The 24,429-nt window shown below is 45.7% G+C and overlaps 1 protein-coding gene across 2 annotated transcripts in view; it reads left to right on the top strand.

Annotated features, from left to right (window-relative positions):
• Positions 1 to 24,429, top strand: part of SGCD (sarcoglycan delta) — a 349,797-nt gene that overhangs the window by 189,526 nt on the left and 135,842 nt on the right. The window contains exons 1-2 of one of the 2 annotated variants that reach the window (XM_055719224.1): positions 11,559 to 11,671; positions 21,637 to 21,822. In XM_055719224.1, coding sequence (XP_055575199.1) covers positions 21,637 to 21,822 — 186 coding nt within the window. In that variant the 5' untranslated portion in view covers positions 11,559 to 11,671. Of the gene's footprint in view, positions 1 to 11,558; positions 11,672 to 21,636; positions 21,823 to 24,429 lie in introns of those variants that run through there. The other variant, XM_055719223.1, reaches the window with a different exon arrangement.

The following is a 24,429-nucleotide window of genomic DNA, read 5'->3' as shown; positions in this document are numbered from 1 at the left end:
ACCGTAATGTCACGTGTCCCAGCCCTCCCTTTAATCCTGACCCATAAGCTCCCGGGCAGCTCCTCATCCATCCCCAGACACAGGTCCATGCTGTGTCACCGACATAGAGGGTGACCTCCCTCCTTGGCTGCCCCTGCCTGTCCTTCCTGACGAGCCTGTATCCTTCCATCCCAGCACTCCAGTCAGGAGCCATCCCACTGCATCTCCATGATGTCAATAGGATCGTAGCCCTGCAGGCGTGCACACAGCTCTAAATCCTCACACTTTTTCCCCATGCAGCTAACATTTTGAGCAAGCATTTTGGTTAAATGCTGGTTGAAAGACATTTGGAATAGTGGGCCACGAGATTACTATGGGTTTTGCCCCCACATTCTTCCCGCCATGGAAACGAGACGACGTATTTTCTTCTTAAATAACCAGGCTTCCAATAAAAATCACCGGTTCTGTGATTGGCTTCTCAGAAGAAGCCAAAGCCCATAACTCTCAAAGCTTTGTGTAACAGTAGGAGAAGGGAAAGCTGGAGTGCTAGGGAACTATTTTGTGGGCAAAGTAAAAATTTTTAATAATTTTCAAGAGGTATCTGTTTATGAAGACCATCCTTGCCAGATCAGATGTGCTTGATAGCAGTGGATGAAAAAATGATAGAGATATCTGTGAGATTAATTTTGTGTAAAGAGTATACAGATGCAAAACATGCTAAGCACCAGGTTTTATTGAATCTGTTTAATTAGGAGCAAATGATCAGCATAATTTTCTTGCATTTTCAACTACATTTTCTTGAGAATGAAGTACTTAAGACAATTATAAGGAAATGCCAGCACATAATTGTGACAAAGTTTATATTTAAGGAATTCTTGGGTGTCTTTATGTAGAAATACGAATAGTTTCGGATTGACAAGGGTAAACTCTCTCTGCGCCCTGGTGTAAGAGGCATTATCATGGTGCAGACCTGCCAGCCCTTACTCTCCAAGCACATTCCCAGCCTTTTTACCTGGACTGATTGTTCACACCTTGTGCTGTGTCCTCTAGCTAGAGAGTTTGGTCTTTACTTTCACAGCTTTACGGTTGGAAGGAGATCAAATGGACAACTTGGCTTAGTTTTGAAAGCAGATAAAAAGATGGAGAAAGCTTAAGGCTGATGGGCGTCTGGTGCTCATTTAAAGAAGTCTCTGAAGCAGGTTTTTATTGAAATATTTTATTCATGGGTTACTCGAGTTGTCTGTGGATAGAATTGCATGTAATTTGAGTTATGTCAAATGCTCATGTAAGCATCTATTACAGAAAGTACTTAAAATATGACTTGTGCTCCAGTGCTTTCCCTGGGTGGGGGGCTGCAGCCTGCTGGGTGCATCCACTGCCCCCGGAGCCTCTGGTGACACCTTCAGCAGCACAGCGCGGTCCTGGACCCCAACCAAAGCTACACCAATATTGCACAGGCTGATGTGCTCGTCTGCTCCTGCGCAGGATTCACGGATTTCTCAACCTTTGTAAGACTGGTGTGGCAAATGCCTTTTCCCCAGTGCTGAAGCATGCTCAGGGTTCACTGCACCACGGAAGAACTGATGGGGCTGATCTTTCCCCAGTGACAATCCCTCATCATAAGATGCTTAGAAATCCTTTACTGAGGTGTGTGAGGCTTAAGTATCACTTAAAGATTTGCTGCTTGCTGCATTGCAGTGAATGAAGAGATGCAACACGTCTTCTGGTAGCCAGCTCTTCTTTTTTTTTTTTTTAAATAGATTCTAAAACATGTTGGTTTAGAGAGCACTTATCTGAGAGATGTTTCAGTCCTTGCAAGCGTTCCTTGTTGCAAAATACATGGCCAGCTTGAGGGTACAGTGGATAAGGGAAGTGTGTGGGTGTCTTTCTGTCCTTTTGCCTGCAACAACCTGTAACTTGAAGCATAAAGGTGTCATTTCTCTTAGGAAGGCAGCAGAGGGGCTTTCTGAAACCTGTCACGGGAAGATTGACTAATTGCACACGGGGATCACCATCTGTCTGAAATCCGTGCTGACCTGCTGGAGCACAACAACATTTACTTGGTTTCCGAGGCTAGCAGATGGAGGTGCCCTTGCTGGAATTTCTCTGAATTTCCCCAGTTTATTTCTCCTCTCTCTCTCCCATTCCATCTTTATGGTGGTCTTCTAGTATTATTTGCAGGCGGGTTGTCTTACAACTGTTATTGCACCTTTCTTTGGCCTCTGTCATATCTTACACAGTTACCGAAATAGTGCTGATTGTGGACTGCTATCCCATATAAAAATAGCACGCTGGTGTAATGTACGGCATTAAAATTCATAGACTGTAGCCAGGCTGTTTCTTGTGCTTTCTGGACAGGCCTGTTAACCTTTGAGAGATTTGCCGTGGAGTTCCAGCTGTAGAATAATAAAAACAGGTAAGTGAAAAAGAGCCCTACTGGGAGAAAGTTTATGTGTTGGGATGATAAACCCATAAAACTCCGGGACTGTTCCAGACCGTGCTCCCAGCAGCATCCCCTGCAAACACAGGCATTCCCCCACCAGCTCGCCTTTCAAGCCTAACTACCTGGGTGATTTAGGTTAAAAGAAATGCACTGGCTTTGCTGTTGCCTCGCAGGGAGATTGGTTTAACCTCTGTCTGGCAGTAGGGATGGAGACTTCTGTACCACCACGCTAAGTTGCTCCCGATTTTCTCTGATGATGGTGGTGAGTAGCAGGGGGGTGAAGGGAGGAGGCTGTGCTCAGCGGTGCTAATGCGAATGCAGCGCCGTGCTGCTGGTGCTGCTTCGTGCAGGGGCAGGTGCCCGCTTGCTAGGGCAGCGTGTTGGGAAACACTTAACCTCTGGCCTTCTTGGATAGGAGCTGCTGCAGAATTCACATCTAACCCCACTGTGGCAATACATTACTTATTACTTAAATATCACTCTACTTAAATATACATACGTGTTTTCACACACAATTGGGAGTAAATGCTCTGTGTTGATTTCTCTAGGGCTGATCTTCTGTAAGGCAGGGGGATACAAAAACACCAAGCCTTTTATATATATGTGTGTGAGTGTGTGTATATATGTATAAAGTCATCTTTGCATTTGAAAACAGGTTTTGTGGGGAAATAATTTAATTCTTCTCTTTGCATCTTTCCTGCTGTAGTGGAGGGGAGAATTTGTTCCACCTTGAGTATGCTTCTAACCCACAGAAACTGAGAAAGTGGGACCTATCTGAACGATGAGAATAAGCCACACAGGCACTTGAAAAGAAGAGAAAATCAAATAAGTGTTTTTAAAATCGCCATTGAGTGATAGAGTTAAACTATAATTGTAAATATATCTCTGAGGTGCTGCTCTCTGCGAAGCCTCTGCTTAAATGGTTGTTGTCATTCTGGGAGAAAAATGGGCAGGTGAAGTCCCTCACATTTTAGAAGGGAACAGCTATCTTGCCTTCCTGTGACAGCTGCTTTGCCCAAAAAGTAAACCTGGATGCAAGACACAAAGCACCTCTCTCTCCTTTACTCTCCTTGCCCTCACTCCCTTTGTGATTCTCATTGGACAATATCAGGAAATCCAAGAGGATATTTTTAGCCTGAAAGAATGGAGAATTTAGGGCAGAAACGATGTTACCATTAATCACAGCAGTGATGAGATTTCACTCCAAAATACACGAATGAGACCAGGTTTTCTCTGTGTCCTACTAATGAAAAAAAGATCCTGTTGCTGCCAAACTGCAGGGTGCGTTTGCTGACCTGGAGGAGGGGTTGCACAGTGAGCTGCTCCGTTTTCTGCCCTGTGGAAATGAATATTGCCAGAGGGACTTCATTCTGTTCCTCCGTTTCTGCCCTAAAGATTTCTGCAGTACAGTGCTGGCGGAGGCTGCTGGAGCCACTGTGCCCACAGGTAATGCAAGACCATGATTGTAAGGTTATTAGGATAAAAAGACGGTGCCAACAACAAATTGTGTGTTGACTCTCCACTCTGCAGAGGAAGGGACAGGACATCTGTTTCTCTCTTCCATACTTCTATGGGACCAAACATATTTACAGTCATCCTTGTGTGAGCCTTTGGAAGCAGCAGCAGCCCTCTGACACTGCAGTGAGGGCTAAGCCTTACGAGCTGCTGAATTAGATAAATACTTGGAAGAGGACAGCAGACCAAGTGCAGACGGTCTCATCAACCTTCTTGGACATCACAGCCCTTAAGGCTGCAGTTGAACACACAGGGAAAACCCCTGTCCCAGGCTCCAAGAAATTGGTTAGGTGTGGGAAAGCACAGGTAACCCTCTCAGAAACAGAGAGGTATTGGCTACAGCGATAAAGGGATTTCCCAATTAAATGGCTTTTTACCCTTTGCAACACCCTGCCAATAACTGAAGCGGAGATGTTGAGATTGAGAGGCCCTCGGGTATATCTTTGTAGATAAATCTGAGTCTGGTGTTTTTGCACAATGGCCTTTTCATAGTCCTTGGAGTAAATATCCTCACAGATATGCCTCTACCATATTGAGTTCTCTGGCAAAGGTCAGGCATGATTACAGACATACAAACATGCATTTATTTCTCAGGCCGTTACATCTTTTTTCCTTCCCTCTGGCTCACACGCTCTACACAATCTCACTGTAGCTTAATGTTCCTATCAATTTGCTTTTTAAACCTTCCCCCTCATTCTCTGTTGAAACTCAAAATACGTGAGCATATGTGCATGTGTGCATTAATTTATATATAAGCATAATCATTCTTTACGCTGCTGTCTCCAGTATCTGCATACTGTCACGGGCTGCTTTATGGGCAGTACCTATCGTACCACCTCTTGCAGAATATAAGCAGAGAGAAAGAATTTGCAAAATTTGGCCAAAGATTGTTTATCATTTTGATTACCTGAACTGCTGCCTCCTTGCTGCTTATTCTAGAGTGGATGTTGTACGTCAGGCTTTAGAATCATAGAATAGTTTGGGTTACAAGAGACCTTCGCAGGTCATCTCATCCAAAGCACCCTGCAACAGGCAGGGACATCTTCAACTAGACGTGGTTGCTCAGTGCCCCCATCCAACCTGACCTTGAATGTTCCCAGGGATGGGGCATCTACCACCTCTCTGGGCAACCTGTGCCAGTGTTTCACCACCACGATCGTATCTTCCCCATAGCTATTCTGATGGAGACATATCTAGTTTTACATCTATTTCTGTATCTAGTTCTATGTCTAGTTTTAGCCTGATGGCGAGCGGCTAATGTCATGGGAAGAGGAGGGCAAGAGTTCTCCTTTGGATCAGATATTATGTATGAAGGTCACTGCTCCTCATCTCAGGAGGCTCACGGGATCGTGCAGAAGTCTTAGTGTCCAGAATGACGTACCACAGCTCATTAAAACAGATGGCAATGTCCAGGGCCGCCCATGGACTGACAGTCTGCCTTGTTAGTGTTCTGCGAGAGCCCTGCTAATTGCTTTGTAAAAATACAGATATGCTGCCTACAGAAATTGTTCTCTGGAGCCAAATTTGGGTGCATTGGGTGGTGTTAAATTTTGTGGTATAATAGGATATCCAAGTGTAAGAACAAGCAGAGCTGCTTTTTTGACAGAATAAAAATAGCCAGGAGTGCAAAGGGAAAGCCTGTGATAAGCACAGACTGCTGAACAGCTCTGCTTGACCAGCAGCCGCGGTCTGCATTAAATGTGAGCAGCAAGGCACAGCCATGTACTCCAGAAATCCCTGCCACAATAGATCTGGCAAAGAAACTGAAACTTTTCCCATGGAAGATTATTATTGCAGGCAGGTGAAGATTTGTCTGCGCTGGGGCATATATCTAACCGAAGCTCAGTGAGCAGCTGTGTGCCTGGAACCTGATTTCTGAAAGAACGAAGGGTGAGGCTGCTCAGATAAGAGTAATAAATTCGGATACTGTTAAGACTTTAATAGAAGAACAATTACTGGCCTGGCCAACTGAATATTTGCTTTTATCTGTATGAAATTAATCTTCACGGTTATTCTTTCTTTCTTGCATTTCTTATGCCGGGGGGGGCAGAAGCCAGGGAAGTGGCACACCTTTGCGTGGTGACACCCATCCTGCTTCCCTGTCGTGCTGCAAATGAAGAGGCTTGTATTGTTGTAAATGAAGATCTTGCCAATTATTGATAAATAACTTCTGGATGGGGAGGATGACACATGCTGGCTGGAAGAGCAGGGCTCTGTAATAGTAATATTGCCTCGAAATTACAGCCTACGTAGTTTGAGAATGATTCAGGATAATTACATTAATGTTGCTGGAGAAATGAAAAGGAACACTTCCCATTTTACCTATTAACAAGCTCTACTGGCCTTAAATTATTTCTGAGAAGAGCCTGCAAATGGCTGAAATCATCAGAATAATTACGAAGCAGAGGTTGGGGGGGGGGGGGGGGGGGCTGGATGAGGTCCTGCCTGTGGCTCTTTGGCCGGCGGGTAAACGCTGCTGCAGCCTTCGTGGAAAGGAGCACGGCACAGAGCTTTCCGATTAGGGGGGTGGGCTCGGGGGGGCTGCAGGTCTTGGACCCGAAGGAGAAAATAGCCATTAGGAGTATGTCATTCTCAGTGCAGGGGTTACGCATCAACCTGTGCAAAGTTAAGCATGAGCTTGCTGCTGGTTTGGCACGCTGGATACTTGAATTCCCATCCTCCACACCCCCTTTGCTACAGCTCTCCCGTGGCCATGCAGTGGAAGATCTCTGCCTTTGGTGATGACTTTTTAGCTGCTTCGATCCTTGTCTCGTCGCAGAGATGCAGATATTTCTGAACTCCAGACCCTGAGCAGCAGCTGTCTGGGTCTGGCCTCTCGTAAAAGCTCAGTCCTTCACCTGAACTCACGATGTGTTTTCTGCTTGTGCAAACAGCACCGACCGCTGCCCTGACCTACCGTCCCCCAGCTCACCTGTAAAATTACTATGAAACCCAGACTGGTTTGTGCTGTTTCCCTTGGTTCATTTACGCTATCATACTGTTGGCTAACTCCAGGTGAATAGAAGGGACAAAATTTAGTACTCAGATCTAAATAACTCGGTGTCGTGTGAAGCAAGGCCTCCACTTCAGGGTCACCTCTGCAGTTACTGGAGTTTCTCGTCTGCGTGAAATTCAGAGCATCCTTGAACGCCTGTCTGCAAGAGCAGGGCCACAGCAGCATTAGCTCTCCCCTCTGTCGTTATAGTTTCTGAGAATTAGAAGGTCTTGCATCTCATCACCAGTGCTATATCTATAGTTTCTTACTAAAATGTAGTCATATTTATCTCTTCCAAATAAATTAGAGCAGTGGGTGAGTTTCTTCCTTCTTCCTGTGCACGGTTGCATGCACGGACAGTCGGTTGCTCTCCAGGCACTGTTGCAACGGGCTCCTTAGGGCTGAGCACGCACACACAAGTGCTTTTTCATTTTCTCCCATTCCTTTTCGCTTGTCCAACAAGCCCATCTCAGCCCTGCGTGATTACCTGATGACCTGTGTGCCTTCATTCATTCGCAGCTGCAGCACTTAAATAGGATTTTGCTCTTTACCATCAAATCAAGTCTTCACTCCCTGTACACGTACGCACACAGGGATGGATTTTCTCTCTCTACTGAAGGATTCCTCCTCTACCCACTGCCATTAGCTAAAGAAATTTGGGGAACCCCCTCCTCCCCTCCCTTTATCCTTACATTGCTCTCCATCCTTTCTGGATGCTCAGCGCTGGGTGAATCCATCAGGAATGCCAATAGCTGCCTTCCCACAGCTTGCTATTCCTGACCTAAAATAGTTAACTTTCCAATCCATCAGCTACCTTAATTCTGTATTTAAGGAGACAGAGCTCAAATGAGCTTGGCTCCCCCCTTTGCACACATGTACACAAGAGACCTGTTACAAGAGTCCAAGGCTGAGAGCGATTTAAAATAATAGTAATTAGGCAGAGGATTTCTTTCAGTTTAAAAATATTTGAACATTTATATTTATTCCATTGTGATATTTCAGGAGATGTAATAGATTTTTTAAAAAAAGTCATTTGGAGGGAAAGCTTTAACAAGGGATTGCTTAATTATCTCATTCGGTTACTAGAATTTTCATTTTGACTTCTTCCTCTGCTCCAGGTGCACACACACCTGCATTTAGATGCTGATTCTTTCTCCATATGTGTTTTGCCCTGATTTTCTTAGAAAGGTTTTGGGAATGTTTGAGCGAGTCCCCTGGAAATCTGCAGGTTGAAATCCATGAAAAACCCAAGTTTTGTTTGGTATGCAAATGCATATTATCAGTTAAACAGAATTAGTTATGAATATTGCTAAGTCAACAGTAAATACCAAATCACTTTTAGCTGCTTCTAGAAAATGCTGGGTGCCAGAATGCAGGACAGGTATAAATGGTAGAGAAGGAGCTTTCCTTCCTACCTGTTGTAGGTCTTACGTATTTCCTGGTGTAGAAATTCATGGATCCAGCTGGAGTGGTTCTCCTGTACAAAATGGAAGTCCCTACATGTTGCGGTCTCCAGCTGCAAAGATATTGGAGCTTCAAGGGGGGGTTTAATTTGTTTTTATCTTCCCAAAGAGCTCTAGTACGTTTTTTTTAATCCTTATAACCATGCCGGTACTAAGAAATAATGGCAGTTACGCAGATAGTTATGTTGACATCAACTTAAGTTTTACGCTTGCAAGGTTCATATATTTTTGGTAGCACTGGCACTAATACAAATGATAGCTCAATAACAGAAAAATAGAACAGTCCCTGAGCCACAGTTCTGATGCTTGAAGCGTCTTTAAACCCCGTGCCCAAATGAGAAAGAGATAAAAACAACCTAGTCAAAGTGGCTTAGCTTGAAGGAGCATTTTATATGTTACTTGATGACAAAATAGTTAGGCATTATGCAGTTTACAGTAAGACACCCTTAAGTTATCAGTGCGGTTGGTGTGATGCCTGACAGATTTAATGTAAATATTTATAGACTTGGCCTACTAATTATGCCGGTGGAAAAAATGCAGTATTAATGCTGTCACCCCACCATGTCTGTACCTGCCAGCACGCTGCTAGCTTGCGTAAATATTCTGAAGATAGAAAGTATGGCACATAAACAGAAGAGATCATTTACATTTTTAATAAGGGATTAGGTTATCTCCAGCAGTAGTTTCCAGCCTGTGGTCCACAGACGTATGGGAGGCCGGTGGACTGTTCCCAAGGGAACTGTGAAAAATGACAGAAAAAAGTGTTCTGTGTAGGGTGTATAGAAATATCTCTCTCTGAAATTATTACAGGGGTATGCACCACCTTTGGCAGATATTTAGGGGTCCATACGCTGAGAAAAATCTGAAAACCACTGATTTTGCATATTTGCGTGAAGAACTGAATAATTTCAAAGTACCGTACTGCCATGTGGCAAATGATTTGACTGTTGGTCATGCCAGAGCCAGGCTGCCATAAGGAGTCCTGGACCACAAAGCACTGAAGCATGTGCTTAACTCAAAACACACGTTGATCCAGTGAAGTTACTGCTGTCACCATACATAACTGGTTTCCTGAATAAAGGCCGTGCGGAAATTTAAGACAGAAGGCAAGGACTGCTATCATCTTGCTAACAGCTCTGTAGATGCCTGATTGTCTTGTACAACTGAAAATCTAATTATGTGAATCTGCAGTTCATATTTTTCTGTTTCAATTTATTTATGCTTAAAGACTCTGAGGGTTTTAGGCGCCGTTGGTTTCAGCTGTTGCTGGTTGCCAACCCAAAGAGTATTACTGTTGCTGTTGTGGCCAGTTGAGGAGCCTTGCTTTTAGCTGCATCGATAGTTCTCCAGATTTGTGATCCAGAAGTCTGTGGTTTCTGTTCTGGCACAAGCTGGCTCCTCACAAGCTGTGCAAATAAATCTGAGGTGCTGTCACCAGTGGCTGTCTTGTGCACCGCTTGTGTGCCTGCCTTTTGCTTGGCTTACAGTCTGGAGAACTGAGGCAGAATGACCGGGTGCTTTTGTGTTGTCTTCTGCAAAATAGCATCGTGCTCCTCATACATCCCCACTGAGGTCAGTGCAGTTGGGGTACTGAGCCAGGCTGACGGGATCTGGCCCACACACATTGCCAGGGCACGTGGGTGATGTTGCTGACCCACACGTAGCCCTTTGCAGGAGTTAAGTAAAGGGCATTTTGGTAGCAGGGCAGGGTGCAGGCGAGAGCCACGCGCCGCGTTACCACAGCAGCTCTCAGAAGAGGTTGGATGGGTGAAGTGCTGCAGGCTTTCCCTACAGACAACCCGCGTGGGTCTTGTAAGACCTCCTTGCTGGCGTGGCGAAGGCAGATCTTGCCTTCCTGTGGGTGAAGGAGTCCTTGCTATGGACCTAATCCACAGCCCGTGGAAGGCAACAGGCTTCCTACTGCCTTCGGTGAGCTCTAGATCAGATCATACATAAAGCTCTCAATTATTTCCAATCCCTAGCTGCATCTGTCTCTTGTAAACACTTCATCTGGCCACCGCACCTCTGTAAATCACAGAACAGAATAACCCTATAGAAGTGGAGTGCATGGTTTTGAAAAGGCACATTAAGAGGGAAAAATATAACTCTCTCTCTTTAAACTGTCTCTTTTCTATATTGTTACCTTGACAACTCTGCTGCTGTGTTTCATCTTTGGTGGGACTTAGCCGTGGTGGAATAAGGGGGACATCCATGTGCATTTCCACATCTACTCCGGCTCAGCTCCGCAGGCACATGCCAGGCGCGGGGCACCTCCAGCTGCAGAGCCCACGTTTGCTGCCTTGACCCATGGTGCTGTCTGGAAATGATTACAGATACTAAGAACTGGGACCCGTTCTGATTAAAGGTATAACATTATATCTTCTATTTCTTTTCCTTAAGCCAACACCAGAGCGGTGTTAATGCTCTTTAACAGGAGATGCAAGGCGCTTAAAATATTTTTAAGGGTTAGGACAGCTAGAAAGCAGAGAGGGATGAAAGTACTCAAAAATAGTTGTATTATTTTTAGTATAAGCAGATACAGGAGTATGTGTCAAGATTAGGATACAGTTCTGATGTGCTGAACTGAGTCTGGAGATGCTAAAAATATGCTTTCTTTTCTCACAGTTTTTAGAAGCGACAGAGGCAAAGGTAAGAGGAGAGTAGTGGTGAACTGAAATTGTCATTCCTGTGCTTCCTTGCTTGTTGGGGTTTGGCAGAGCTGCCTGTGAACCTAGGCGCTGTGACCCGCTGATACTGGCGAAACATATGAAGTGGGGCAAGGTGTTATCTGTGGGAATGGGATCCCTTCCACCCCTTTTTCCTCTTCCCAAAGAAAACCCCCACCAACATAATCATGTTGTTCTTTTTCACCGAAAGGGCTAGCTTTATAGCTGCAGAGGCAAGACACGCAGGCTCCAGAGTGCAGGCGGGGGTGTCTGTGTCTGAATGTGTGTGCGGAGAAGGGGGCTTTTAATGCAAACCACATGTGTTTTCAATTGCTATCTGGAGCCAGCCCAGTAGCTGTAACTTGGCCTGACAAAGCCTTATTGAAGTACAGACAGTGTGGTTTCAAAGCAGTTAGAAAAAGAACGGGAATGCTGTTCAGGAAATTCTTCAGGCATGGGCAGGGACTTGGCTGCAATTCTGCTGTTGGAAAATCTGACAGGGGCAGCTCATGAGCACAGGCCAGGCCTCGTGCGGCTCTGAACGCCGTGCTGCATCTCCCACCCAGCCTCCAGCACCCCTCTGGGTCTTCGTCTGCCCGCCGGGGGAGAGGTAAGAGCCGCGCTGCTCCTTCCCTGGGTGGCCGGGGTGATTTGCCGTTCTTTTCTGCTCGTGCAAACAGGCTGCTTGCTTTCGGGCTGTTGTTTGGAGGCAAAAAGTCAAGGATGGGAAGCTGTGGCATGTTTGCGAAGGGTTGGGAGCAGTTGGAGGCTGGGTGGTGGTTTCTGGCTAACTTTGTTTCGGTAGTAATTCTGCAGGCAAAGCAACTCCTGCGCCACGTCTCTGCCTGCGTGAACGCTGTAACCAAATCATTCCCAACTTTTTCATTCTGGAGAATAAGTATGTGTATAATTTGAAGCCACTTGAAGGTTGGCTCTGTACCACGTGTCGCTTACAGATTTTGATGAAAAAATACAATTCAGTCACAATAAATACATTTATATGTACATTGTATTCTTGTTTACTGAGCTGAAAGCATGTTTGTCTGGGGGTTGTTTGGCAACTCCTGGTACAGCTAGCTTGTGAAGAGAAGCAGTAATTCAGTAATAAGCACTGCCTTATGATTCTCTGCATATTTCTTCCTGCGTTTTATAAAGCATGAGCAAACTGCAACAGACAGCACAGTCAGAAACCACAGAGAGCAGATTAGAAGTAGCAACATTAACTTAGGGGCTGTTCTGTCTGCAAGCTCTCTCCTGATTTGCGTTTCTTTGCCCAAATAACTTAAGAAATAACTTGTGATAAAAAGCTTGCTCTGTCTTTAGAAGCCTGCCAGACTTGGGCGATGCTCTCTCATCCTTCTATAGTGGCAGCATTAAAGCTTCCCTTGCCTTTGTACAGATACCAGCACCTTATATGGCCAGCTGGTGCTGGGGACTCAGGGGATGGGACGTTCCTCAAGGCGATGGAGGTGTCAGGAAGGGTCCACGTAGCCTCCGAAACTTCCTTGCCTCTGCCAGTTCCTCTTCCTTGGGTTTTCACAGCAACATTATTTGATATTTTGCAAGTGCTTTTTAGCCGTGTTTTATGGTGGCGTTGGGTTTGGGTTTTTTTCTTTCAACAAGGAATAAATGAGGGAAATTAAATTATACAGTGGGACAGCAGTAAGCTTTTCTGGCTGGTTCGTGGGGGTAGACCCAGTTTGCTTTGCCTGCATACAGCAGGACTGCATGTGCAGGGCTCTAACAGTCGTTCATCTCAGCAGTCCAAAAAATTTAGTGACAAGGTGAGATTCGCTACCGAAGTGCATCAGATCTGGTATGTGACAGGGCCAGAGCTCTCTCCCAGTGGTGCTGGTGAAGTGTGTACGGAGGCAACTCCAAAGGACAACGGCAGGTTCAGGCAGACAGCGAACCCTACCTGGAAGGGGTGGGATTCACGGGGTGTGGGTCTTTAATGGGAGTATTATCTGGTCTGATGCAAACAGATTCTATGTGATGGAAGGGAATAAAGAAAGGTGTTGGGGAGCATTTTCTCCCTGTCACCGTATCTGTTGTTTCCTGTGAAAGTGGTGGTCTGCTGAAATAGGTGGGTTTGGGCCAAGTTTGAACTTTGCTGGTTTGAGGTGCGGGAAGGACATCCTCCAAGAGACATGGAGGTACTGCAGCTTCCTGGAGGCTGGTGGGGACTAAAGGGAATGAGAGGAAGGACAGAGATGAGCAGTGGAGGAGGGAGGTGTATGATGAAAATGAAGAGGCTTGATAAGCTCTAAGTTTGCTTTGTAGAAAATACACCTGTGGTGAAGATACTGTGTTAAATGAAGATCTCATATGATCTCGACTGCTTGAGCCTTTGCAGGCTGCCATCTTACCCTGCAGACTTGGAGCTTTATTGCTTTTCTCAGCAGCTGTTAATTTAGGCACCCAGTGAGACTATTATCTTCTTCGCCACTAGTTATAACCTTATTTAAAAAAAAAAAAAAAAAGAAAAAAAAATATATTAAAGTTCCTGCCTCTGATCATGCAGCATCCCACCTCCCAAATCCGATCATCAGTGTTAAAGAGCCAGAGAAACAAAGAGACTGGAATATGTCTGACAGCAAGAAGCAGCCGGGGCTGTGCTGCCTTACCTGGCTTTAGGGGTGCTCCTGCCCCGCATCGGGGTGAGACGAGCAGTGCACGGGATCAGCGTGGATGATGGGATGTTCCAGGCTGGGCTCTTTGCCCTACCTGCTCTTGACGGGACCTCAGTGGAGACACTTGTGCGTGGCTGAGTCCAGGCAGGGCAGGGGAGGCTCTTTGCGATGCCCTGGGCTGGATGCGATGGAGGCAGGCGGTGGTTTCCTCCCTAACTCTGGCAGCTGCTCCTGAGCCTCCCCCTGCCAAAGGTGACCCGCCTGCAGCTCAGGTATTCAAGCTTTGCTTTGTATCCAAAAAGGACTGAAGAGTGTGTGCGTGTGTGGACAGAATGTTCCTCATCTGAAGTGAAATTGGAGGGTCTGTTGATCTTGGAAGCATACAGATAAGAGACCCATTAACACACCCTAATACGTGTATTCCTTCTCCTGGTCCTTCCCAAGAGCAAACTAGAAAGCAAGCGCGTGAGTGCAAATGAGATGGATAAGCATGGTTAAGCACGTTGTGTGGAGAGAAGATGGTGCAGGGAAGATGCATCAGAACAAGTTTTAACTTGTGGAAGCAGGATCACTGCAGAGACTGCGCTGGATCCTGGCACATGCTCAAGTGCACAGTTCTCAATTTGTGCCGTGCTGGTTGGATTCCAGCATTATAAATCCATATCACAATCCTGCTTTGCACATTCCTAGAAGCCTTATCTCTTTTCTTGGTACGGGGTGGGGGGGGGGGGGGGGGGAGAGTGTCTTGGGGCAGAAGTCTGCACAGTATCACCTCCTGTAACTTGCTTTCTGATTCAAGCTCAGTGGATGATATCCCTCTTGCTGTTCCCACAGCCTCCTGTGGTCACACCTGCTGCTGGCTATTTTAGTGTATTCTCATATTGGTTCATCCTGCTTTGAGGCACTCCGGTGGGAAAGAGCTTTTATAAACTTGGCACAGATGGACATAGGCTTATGATTGCTTCACATCATCTGAGCGGTGCAAAGGAACCAGCGTGTGAATGCAGCAGTCGGTATGATGTTTGCGTGCAGCGTGAATGTATCGCTACAAATTGTGGGGCATTTTGTGGAAGACGTTCTTTGTTGACTAGCTTGATATGCAAGAGAGCTCGCTGCAGAAACTTTTTCTTCCTTGTTCACTTTCCTTTCCATTTTCTCCTTAATTCTGAAAAAGAAAAATATTGAGACAAGGTAACTACCAAGAAAAAAAGTCTAAAAGTTGAAAAAAACACTCATAAATAAGAAAACAGGCATGTTTCTCCTCTTCTCGGAGAAGAGAAGCAATAGTAACATTACATGGCTCACAGACTCATGCAGCATCATAATAAAACACCACTTTTTGTTTAAGAGATGCTATTCAGGGATGGAGCTGCCTGTTAGTTTGTTTTGTTCTGGCAAACTGTAATATGTTTATAGTTTTACTGTAGGTGTTCCTTGAATACAGAGCAGTGACAGAGCAGAGCAGAAGTTCCATATTCAGCTTTTCATTCAATCCATCTGCTCAAAAATACTGTTTTATAAACTGAGGCTTTTGCAGTGTCCTTATCCTCAAGCTTGTTTATTGTTGAAATGCTGTCAGCCCTGGCAACTGGGGAAATTACATGAGCTCTCAAGATGTTAGAGATAGGGGTAAGCTGAAGCACTGAAGGATCTGGATTCGAAATGCTTTACAAGGAGATGAATCCCCAGGGTCTCCCCAGCTACCTGAGCTGGCTGAATCCAGCTTCCTCAAGAGGCAGGAGGTGGGGATGTGAAAAGAGGTGTTTCATAGTGGACCAGGCAGAGCATGCACCGATGGAGTGTGCCGGTCAAGAAAAAACCTTGTTGATGTGCTTCTGTTTGCCAGAATCAGCCTAGATATTTGAAGAGCTCTCCGTGTGATGTACCCCACTGACAGAAACTAGTCAGGAAAGAAGGAAACATTCCGCTTTTTGTCTTTCTGGTCATGTAGCACATCGCGGTGATACCCGGCAAGTGGGCACTGAGTGATGATGGTCTTCCCAAGTCATGGAGGAGCTGCTGCCATGTGGAGGGATGAGAACTGTTGACAGAAACAGAGGGACAGAGAGTGAAGATTTTAGCTTTGGGGACACCAGTGGCCGCGACAGAGGCCAAGCTGGCACAGCCATTGGGGTAGAAGAGCTTGGCTTAGATGCTGCTGGGGGAAAGTGCTACAAGAAGTAACTGCCCCAGCAAGTATTTCATCCTTTGGGCTGTTCCCCAGTGCTCACCCATTGCCGGCCAAGCTGCAGGTGTGAAGTCATTTTCCAGAGCCTGATGCTTTTATGGAGACCGGGGCTGTGGTCTGGCCCATGTGAGGGACCATCAATCAATTCTGGGTCATGACACTGGTGGTTTAACCGGCCTGGGGGTGTCAAGCTTAGGGGAGAGGGTTTTATGGGGAGTAGAGAGGCAAAAAGTTGTGTTGATAAGAGTGTTTCGAGCAGTCTTCTTTGTGCCAAATTTTGTTCTTAGTCACGCTCCAGAAATGTCTGTTCTTTTGAACCTGGTGGATAGTGTGCGCTTAAAAGACAGAGAAATTAAAGAGGATGAATCTGCAGAGCATTTACAGCTAGTGAATACAAGTACATTGCCTTCCAGTGATACGGCAGAGAGCACTTCTGAAGGTTTTTTAGTTTGGGGTTTTTTTTTCTTTCTCATTTCAGCCCAAAGAAAAGGTTTCTGTTTCAAGAAACAAAGAGAAAGAGAAGAGAATGTTGGTGATAGGGACACAAAGAGAAGGCAGATGTGGGAGATGTAGGTCCAAGGCCCGAGGGAATTTGAACCCCTCTTTCATCTCTAGAAATGTGTTCCCATCACCACGCTACAGGTTAGCCTGGGGTCAGATGCTCTTTGTTTTTCTGATGAAGTTGTTACACCTGGCTTACATGCAAGCAGGCAGGGAGGGGAGATGCCACGTTGGCTGCACAGGGCTTAGGGGCTTTTGGTCGGTGCTGCAGTGAGCGGTTTCAATGAGCTCTAGGGTATTTTTGGCCGCAGATTTCAAGTGGGCTCATAAAAGAGAAGCTGCCTTCCCAGACTGCATCTTCTTTCAGCTTAAATTTGTTCTATTACCAGGCGTACATCATTTAAGCGCTGATCAAAAAGGCCCCCATGGCACAGAAGCGTTATTAATTCCTCTTGTTATGCCTCCCCGTTGATAGCCCTCAGTGAGCCCACAAAGCCGGCTTGGCAAGGGCACATTACAGCTCCGGTGTCTGCAAGGGTAAGGTGTTTATCCATCCTTACACATATAAAACACTTGTACTTGATGAATCGTTCATCTGGGTCGTGTGCCCTGAGTGAGAAGCTTTCTGCCAGGGCAGGAGGACGTGGTGGAAGGGAGAGCGGCATGCAAGAAAGGTTTGCTGGGGTCTGCTGTGAGTTTTGGAAACTCAGTGCCAGTTCTGATTTGTGATGCCTTTCAGCTTTGCTGAAGGGAAGTGCTGGAGCTTCTTTGCCAAGAAGTGTACTCGGTGAGCAGCTCGTGCAGATCAGAGGACGTAGTGACATGAACTTTTCCAGTGGTCTTAAAAAACCAAATAAATCTTTCTTGTCATGGACCATATCTCTCAGGTATGCTAAAGCAAAAGGATGAATAGCTTTTCTGAACAGACTGGATTTTATATCAGGCCCTGTTTGCAGTGTTCGTCTATAAGGACTCTGTACAGCTCTCATGCAAAAATGTATTACCCATTTTTTTTGTAGCAACAAGGATTCCTTGGAGAATTGCATGGGTTCCAGGCTATGGTTTTGTAGTCATGGTAATGTTGTCTGTGGCTAAAGATTTGGCATGCTGCATTTTTTGTGTTGTAAGTGGGATTGTACATGCGCTGATGGTGGTCCAGCGCTGTGCCCGTGTGTCTTTAAGCCCTCTCATGTCAGGCAGACACTTTCAGATTTGACTTTTGGAAGGAGTGCTTCTCTTTCCAATTTCTATATTTGTTTCCATATTGTCTTTTCACCACTATTACAAAACTAGGTGGTTGTTCCTAATATTTTCCTGAAGAAGGAAAAAAAAAAATCCTATTAAGCAACTAGCACCTTTCCCCTTAGCTCAGTAATTGAAAGGGGGGTACTTTGCAAATGCAACCACTGGATGTCCTTTTACAGCAATACTTTTTGTTCTGGTGCCTTAGTTCTTTTTAATGTTTAACTCAGGAGAAGTTGCCAAAATGTAAATTATGACTAGCATACTTTTTCCTCCCACACGGAGCAGATTATTGATGGCGGATATAGCTGGTTCCTCGTGTAGTTGCCTTGCAGGCCTTCTTGTTCTACTCATTTGTTTAACACACCTCAGCACTCTCTGTCCATCATTCTGTCTTCTCTTCCTGGAGAACTACAGACACGAGCATTTTTTTTTGGTATTCACAATTCAGGGGGGAAATGCTAGCCAGAAATCATATATAGCTTTAAATGTAGCTGGGTGAGAGTTTGTATAGAAAGAACATGGTATCTATGATTCCCATGTTACTTTCTTGTTATAAATTTATGCTATATTAGTAAGTCATGCTCATCATTTGTGTTGTAGTACTTTAGTTGCTCTGTCTCTGTTAGGGTAGCTGTGAGCTAAATATTTTATCGGAACAAGAGAAATTCTCAAGATCAGGCTGCTGTGTGGATGCACGTTGTTCTTTGTGGTTGTGTTCTGTTCCTGTAAATTCTTTGATGTCTCCAAAGTTTTGCCCCAGCTGGATGTGCTGTCTTCTCCGTCCTACAGACTGCAAGTGAAGAAAAAAGAAAGAAAAAAGGAGAGTAAGCAGGAAAGAGATAAAGTGAATAAGTAAGTTTTGCAATAAAGAGATATTTTGAGCCTGGTATTTCATATTGTTTCTCATTGGTCAAACCTCCCCCATGGTTTGAGAGGGTTAGCAATGCAATTTATTCATTTTCTCCGAGGGAGAGGCTGCATTTAATGTGTGCTCTCCAGGATCCCCTGGTAAAATATTAGGCAATAAAGTCCTGGACTATACAGTAGTTGCGGTTATAATTTCCCCCAGGTAGTGGAAACTCTGTAATTTATCGTTGTTTAAGTTTTCCCTTTGCATAGATCCGAGTGGTTGTAGCAGCGTGAGCAGACCTGTTTTCCTCCAAGCATGTGCGTGTGTTGGTGACCCAGCTCCTCTCCCCGTGCTGCAGAGCTCGCCACACTTGCTGACTTGGCATCCTATGAGCAAAAATACCGGCGCAGACCGAGTTGGATCTGTTGTAACCAACTTGCTTTCCTTCCCTTTGGTATAAACTACGGGTCTGCCTGGGCTTGGGGTGATTTTGCGGTATCGAGATGGATACCCCAGCTGCCCTGAGCAGCAGGAGGGGTCTGCGGTGAGCCCACTTACACTATGAAAAGAGCTTTTCAGTGCAGACACACCTTTCTGCGGTGCTGTACTTCTAATGCACGTTGGCCTAACAGGCTGAGCCCCCCCATATTAAGAACAGGATTATGTGTCATGAGCCGTTGGCTTCTCCCGACGTGGTACGACTGTCTGCACTAATTGACTTTGCAGATCTTCACAGCCTGAGCTGGGGCTGGGGTAGTCTGAGGTTGTAAGTGAGGCATGGTTTGGGGTGATGTGAGATCCTTCTTTTAGACCAGCTGAGAAAGCTGGAAAAAGCAGGCAGGCTTGGAGGTGTGGACAGGCTGGCTGAGTCTCGCCGTGTTCTAGTTTTAGTTTAGCGAGTACAGGCAGCACCTTGGTTGGAAAGGAGGGAGCTTGGCCCGGCAGTTGCCTGCAGAGGGGCAGCGCTGGTGCCCAGAGTTGTCTTTTGCAGGTGTCTTTTGCAGCACCCTGCTCATGCATGAGTCTGACCTGCTTTTTCTCCTTGGTGGACTGTAGCCCCCAAGCATATAGGGGAGAAAAATTCTTTTAAATGCGATGGTTCAGAAACCTGAGAGGAAAAGGGTAGGAGTACCTCATTTGTTGCTCTTTGTAAAAGTCTTCCTGTTCTCAGCTGCTGTCGTGTGTTTTGAGTGTGGGGAATTAACACAGTTGCTGACATTAGGGAAGGAGGCAGATGGGCACCTCCACCCTCTGGAGGAGCATCACTGTTGGGACAGGAGCAGGGGTGCCAGCACACCAGCCTCCCCAGGCTAAACATAGCCTTCCTGAATATGCAGGGTTGGCCTTGCTTTGTAAGTCCGGGTCCGGAGAGCTATCCGTGCCTCTGATCTGGAAAGAATTCAGTGCCTGAATGGATTTATTTAGCACATGAGACTGTTACAGCCTGGGGAGGGGTGAAGGCCTGGGGAAGAAGGGAGAGGTGGCTGATCCCTTATACTGCAGGTGACAACACCATGTTAGATAAAACAGGTCTTTTGGAGCAGTGAAAGGTAGAAAAAGGTAACTGGTTCTTCAGGCAGCCCTTGCCTCAAATGTGTGGAGCACTGGAGCAGGAAAGATAAAGTGTGAACTTCATCCCTAGTGCGATGCTACTGGAATGAAAGTTATGCCATGAAGAAACTCACCTTGCATTGGCCTTCAACAGGCTCTGCACCACCGCTATATTTGATTAGATGCTGGACTATGAAGCTATTAGCAAGAAAGTGAGAAAAAAAACAGGAAACCAATGGTAAATAAACATAAGCTGCTAACAAGGAGCATCTGATTTCTCCCATTGTCTCATGCTGCCCTCGTGGATCACACTCCCACAGACAGGAACTCGCATTGTTTCCTCCTGTTACATGAATTTTGTAATTCTCTTCATAAAAATGTTGATGCCAGATACCCAGAGGTAGAAGATGTTAAATCAGCAGTGCAGGAGCATGTTTGGTGGCTTCTTACCTGTCTAAAGTCTAAAATGCAAAACATTCAGCAAACCGTGCGGTATTAGAGATGATGCAATATCCTCAGTCTGTGCGTTAAAAAAAGTCTGAAAGTGTAAGAAACAGATCCCAGGGGGAAGGCCATGGAAGTGGCTTTCCACATCCCGAACATGAAGGGCGAGCATGTGAACGCTTCCCTTGGCGTGGCACGGAACGGCTGCACGCTCACACCCTGTGCGCACGCAGCCCTTGGGCAGTGGCTGTGGCCGGACCGCTGCTCCAGCTGGGTGCGATGCTGTTTAAAAGCACCCGTCTCCTTCCACCCACGGTGGGGGCAGCTGGATACCTGGCCGCCCGGAGCCCACTGGGTGCTGGGGGATCGGAGAGGGGCTGGTGCTTGCTGTGGGGGACTGCAGAGCAGTGTGTCCTGAGGATGCTGCTGCACTGCTTCCCTCGGTAGCAGGTTTTCTTCTTTCCCCCTTTCCTTAGTTTTGCCCCCCGGTGTTGTCCTAGCATGCCATGCCCAACCCAGGGTATCAGAGTCCTTGTTAAACCAGCATAGATATTTGGGGATAATTTGTTAGGGATGTGGCAGATGGAGTACCTTGTGCTTCAGGCTTACTCAGTTGAGAAAGATCGGGGTGTGGGAAGGGAGAAAGGCAAACATTTCCCCTTTGGCTTTTTTCCGTGGCTGGAAAGGATGATTTTATTTCAGATGATTTTTATTTTTAAAAAAATAAAGCCTCTGAGAAGTCATATTGCATCTTCAAAACAAACTGCTGGACTCAACTGCTTTTACCAAACATGTGCAAAATTTTCCCCTCTGGATCCTTAGAGGCCCCGGAGTGCCTGCCTTGCAAAACCTGGGACGGTGAACAGAGTCACTCGAGAGTGATCTCCATAGGATACCTTTAGATAGTGTGCTTACCTGTATTTATAAATCTATTTATACATTTAAGAGATAAAATTCTCTTTTTGTATGTCACTGCATATCGTAAGCAGAAAGAAAAATAATGCAGAACCAAGATACTGAAAGAGATGCTGCCCCGCTGGTAAACTCTGAAAAAGAAAAAACAAAACTCTCTCTTAAGAGTCACAGGCAGGCACAAGCAGTTTATATCATCAGCTTTCTCTTGCCGCTTCATGCACGTGGTTCTTTCTTTGTGATCGTTTCAGATGCCTCAGGAACAGTACGCACACCGCAACACCATGCAGACCTCAGAAGGACCCCAGGTATACAAAGTGGGGATTTATGGCTGGAGGAAGAGATGCCTCTATTTCTTTGTGCTGCTCCTGATGATTTTAATCCTGGTGAACCTTGCTATGACCATCTGGATTCTGAAGGTTATGAACTTCACAATTGTAAGTAGGGGTTACCCTGAAAGGTCTGGGGAAGGTGAGGGAGGGGTGGTGGTCTTTCCTCTGAGCATGAATTCAGGTACAGCTTTGATGATGGTGTGGTTTAATTGCTTTGGATAACCAGTATCACAGGGAGGAACAAATTGACCCAATGATCTTTTTCTGCTGGAGATGTCTGCAGCATTGCCAAGCTGAGGAATCAGCTCAGTGTTGCCATGTGTTGTTCCCTCTAACTGCTACATATAAATATATGAATATATGTAAACAATATACACAACCCTCCTCAAGTTTTCAATTGTAAAGTGTTTTAAAATTAATGAAATAGCTTATTTTGAACCGGGGTGTGGGAGTGGGTTTGAGGCTTTCTCTTTCACTTTTTCTGCTTTGCCTCATGACTGGGAAGATGAGAAACTTTGATGATTTGCCTTTTTCTTAGGGAAAACTCCTGTTGTTCCATAATGAGGTGGTTCCACAATTTCCAGGTTGGCTCTCTGGGTGTGGTATTTAGATGGAGCATGTTTATCTTTGTTGTGCTGTGGCTGGTGCACATCGGTCCTGCCAGCAGCACTCCCTCGCTGCCCAGACCCCCTGGCCAGGGTCCGCTTTCCGGAAGCCCCTAGAAAAATGTTAGGCAACTGTGTTGGGAGGTGGATTGCACTGGGGCAAATGGTGTCTTTTAGACCCAGAGCGCTCTGTGCATCACTTGAACTCTGCTCAAACTCTTTTGGAGATCTTGAGGTGTGCCCTGACCATTAATTGCCTTTTTATGGGGTGAGCTTCACCTCTCCTGCTCAAACACACTGAAAGTCAGGACCTGATGAACCAGGCACACCCCACTTCCAGAGCTAGTGAGCCTTTATTTATGGCAGGTTGTAGTTTTTCAGAAGATAATTCAGCCAAGCAGAGTGAAAGTTAAATGACTGGCCCGCTGTTCTTCAAAGCAGTCAGTGCCATCTTGGTTGGATGGAGTTATTTTAGAATCATTTGCGTCGTCAGGAGAAACCAAGTTTGAAGCTTTAATCCTGGATTTACTTCATGAGAGCTGTAATGCTAAATTCCCTTAGACCACTTTCAAGGACTTTCCCAGCCAGGCTCTGATGTGAGCAGCGTGTTTGAAGTCTCCTGGCATTTCTTTCTCTGCTTTGGTCTTGTGAAGTCCTGAACAGCTGTGTCCAACATTATGTCATTAATGGGCCATGGGAAGTTGAGTAAACAATCTCAGACTTACTGTATCCAGCAGACAAAGTGCTGTGACAGGGGAACATGCAGCACTCATTTTCTCTAACCAGGATGCTGTCAAGGTGTGCAGGGGATTGCAATGCAAGTGTGCTTAGGGCGCAAGCAATTATAAAGCAGTAATCCGCACAAAGCTCCTGTGAGTGGGTGAAGAGGGAGCCAAACTGGAGCAATTAATGCTTAACCAGACCAGTTATTTAATCTTGTGAAGCTGATGCCATTTTGTTACGCATTTCGTGCTGAACTGTGGTCTTCAGGTTAATGTAGTTGAAAAAACAGGTATTTCTGAGGTGGTGGGAGACTTGGTCATGTGCTCATCATACAGGCAGTGCTATGGGTATCAGCCCAAGCACAAAATAATAGGATTTCAGATTCTCACTTTTCAGGAATGCAATTTTATTTCCTTAGAATAACGTAACTTTGGTATGTCAGTCCTGTGCTTTCTGCTGTTTGGTGGTGGTGGTGGTGAGTCAACTGACTATCTACAAGTTGCTTGGGAAGCCGGGTGAACTTCTGTGCTCCTTTCTCCCTCACTGCCCTCTCCTGATGCATTGCATTGTGCAGGCCATCTGCAGAAGAGTCGTCTCCTAGGGATACCTACAGAAACATCCCCTTTCCAGCAGTGCTTCCTGCCCTGCTGGTATACACACTGACTTTTGGGGGGATGCACTGGTCTTCAAGCTCTAGTCTGATTCTGTTTCCTTAAATAGTTACTCGCCCTCTGATTCACTGGGGATTAGTCTGGGGTAAAGTATATTTGTATATGGTTTTAGTTATTTCATATCATCTAATGTTAGTAGGCGATGAACAGCATTTGGTGGTAAAAACACAGATGGTAGCACCGAATCCTGCAGTGGGAACTGCTTTACAGTTGTAGGCATGGCCACACTAGTCAGGGTGTGTGTCTTTGACACAGTCAATTGGAAATAAATACAAGAACAGGGCTTGTAAAATGTGATCCGTGCCCTGATATGCAGCCATTCATCTCCTGGTGTCCTGCTGCTCCTGCAGCCTCGCCAGCAGCTTTGGATCCTGCTCTGCAGTCCCTCCTGCACCGTTCCCTGAGGCTGAGGAAGCCACTTTGCTAAGGGAATTTTGAGAGGCAGGTTTTTATCTCTAAATAACAAATGTAGGAAAAATCTTAAATGAGGAGATGCAAATATGGAAAATAAATTTATTTGTTCCTGTTCTGATAAGAAGAGCTGAGAGTCCTCCTGGGGCAGGGGAATGATTTGAGCAGTCAGTAAGCAATAGCTGCTCCTTAACAGGTCTGAGTTATTCCAGTGTCTTGTAGAGCAAAGAAGCAGGGGAAAGTTTGTATTTCTGTTCCTGTGGAAAATGTAGTATTTCCAGTATCTTCCCACCCCTGATCTC

Source organism: Falco cherrug, chromosome 8 (assembly GCF_023634085.1).
Source record: "Falco cherrug isolate bFalChe1 chromosome 8, bFalChe1.pri, whole genome shotgun sequence".
Taxonomy (NCBI): Eukaryota; Metazoa; Chordata; class Aves; order Falconiformes; family Falconidae; genus Falco; species Falco cherrug.
The sequence above is the reverse complement of the archived record's forward strand: the minus strand, read 5'-3'. Positions and strand labels throughout refer to the sequence as shown.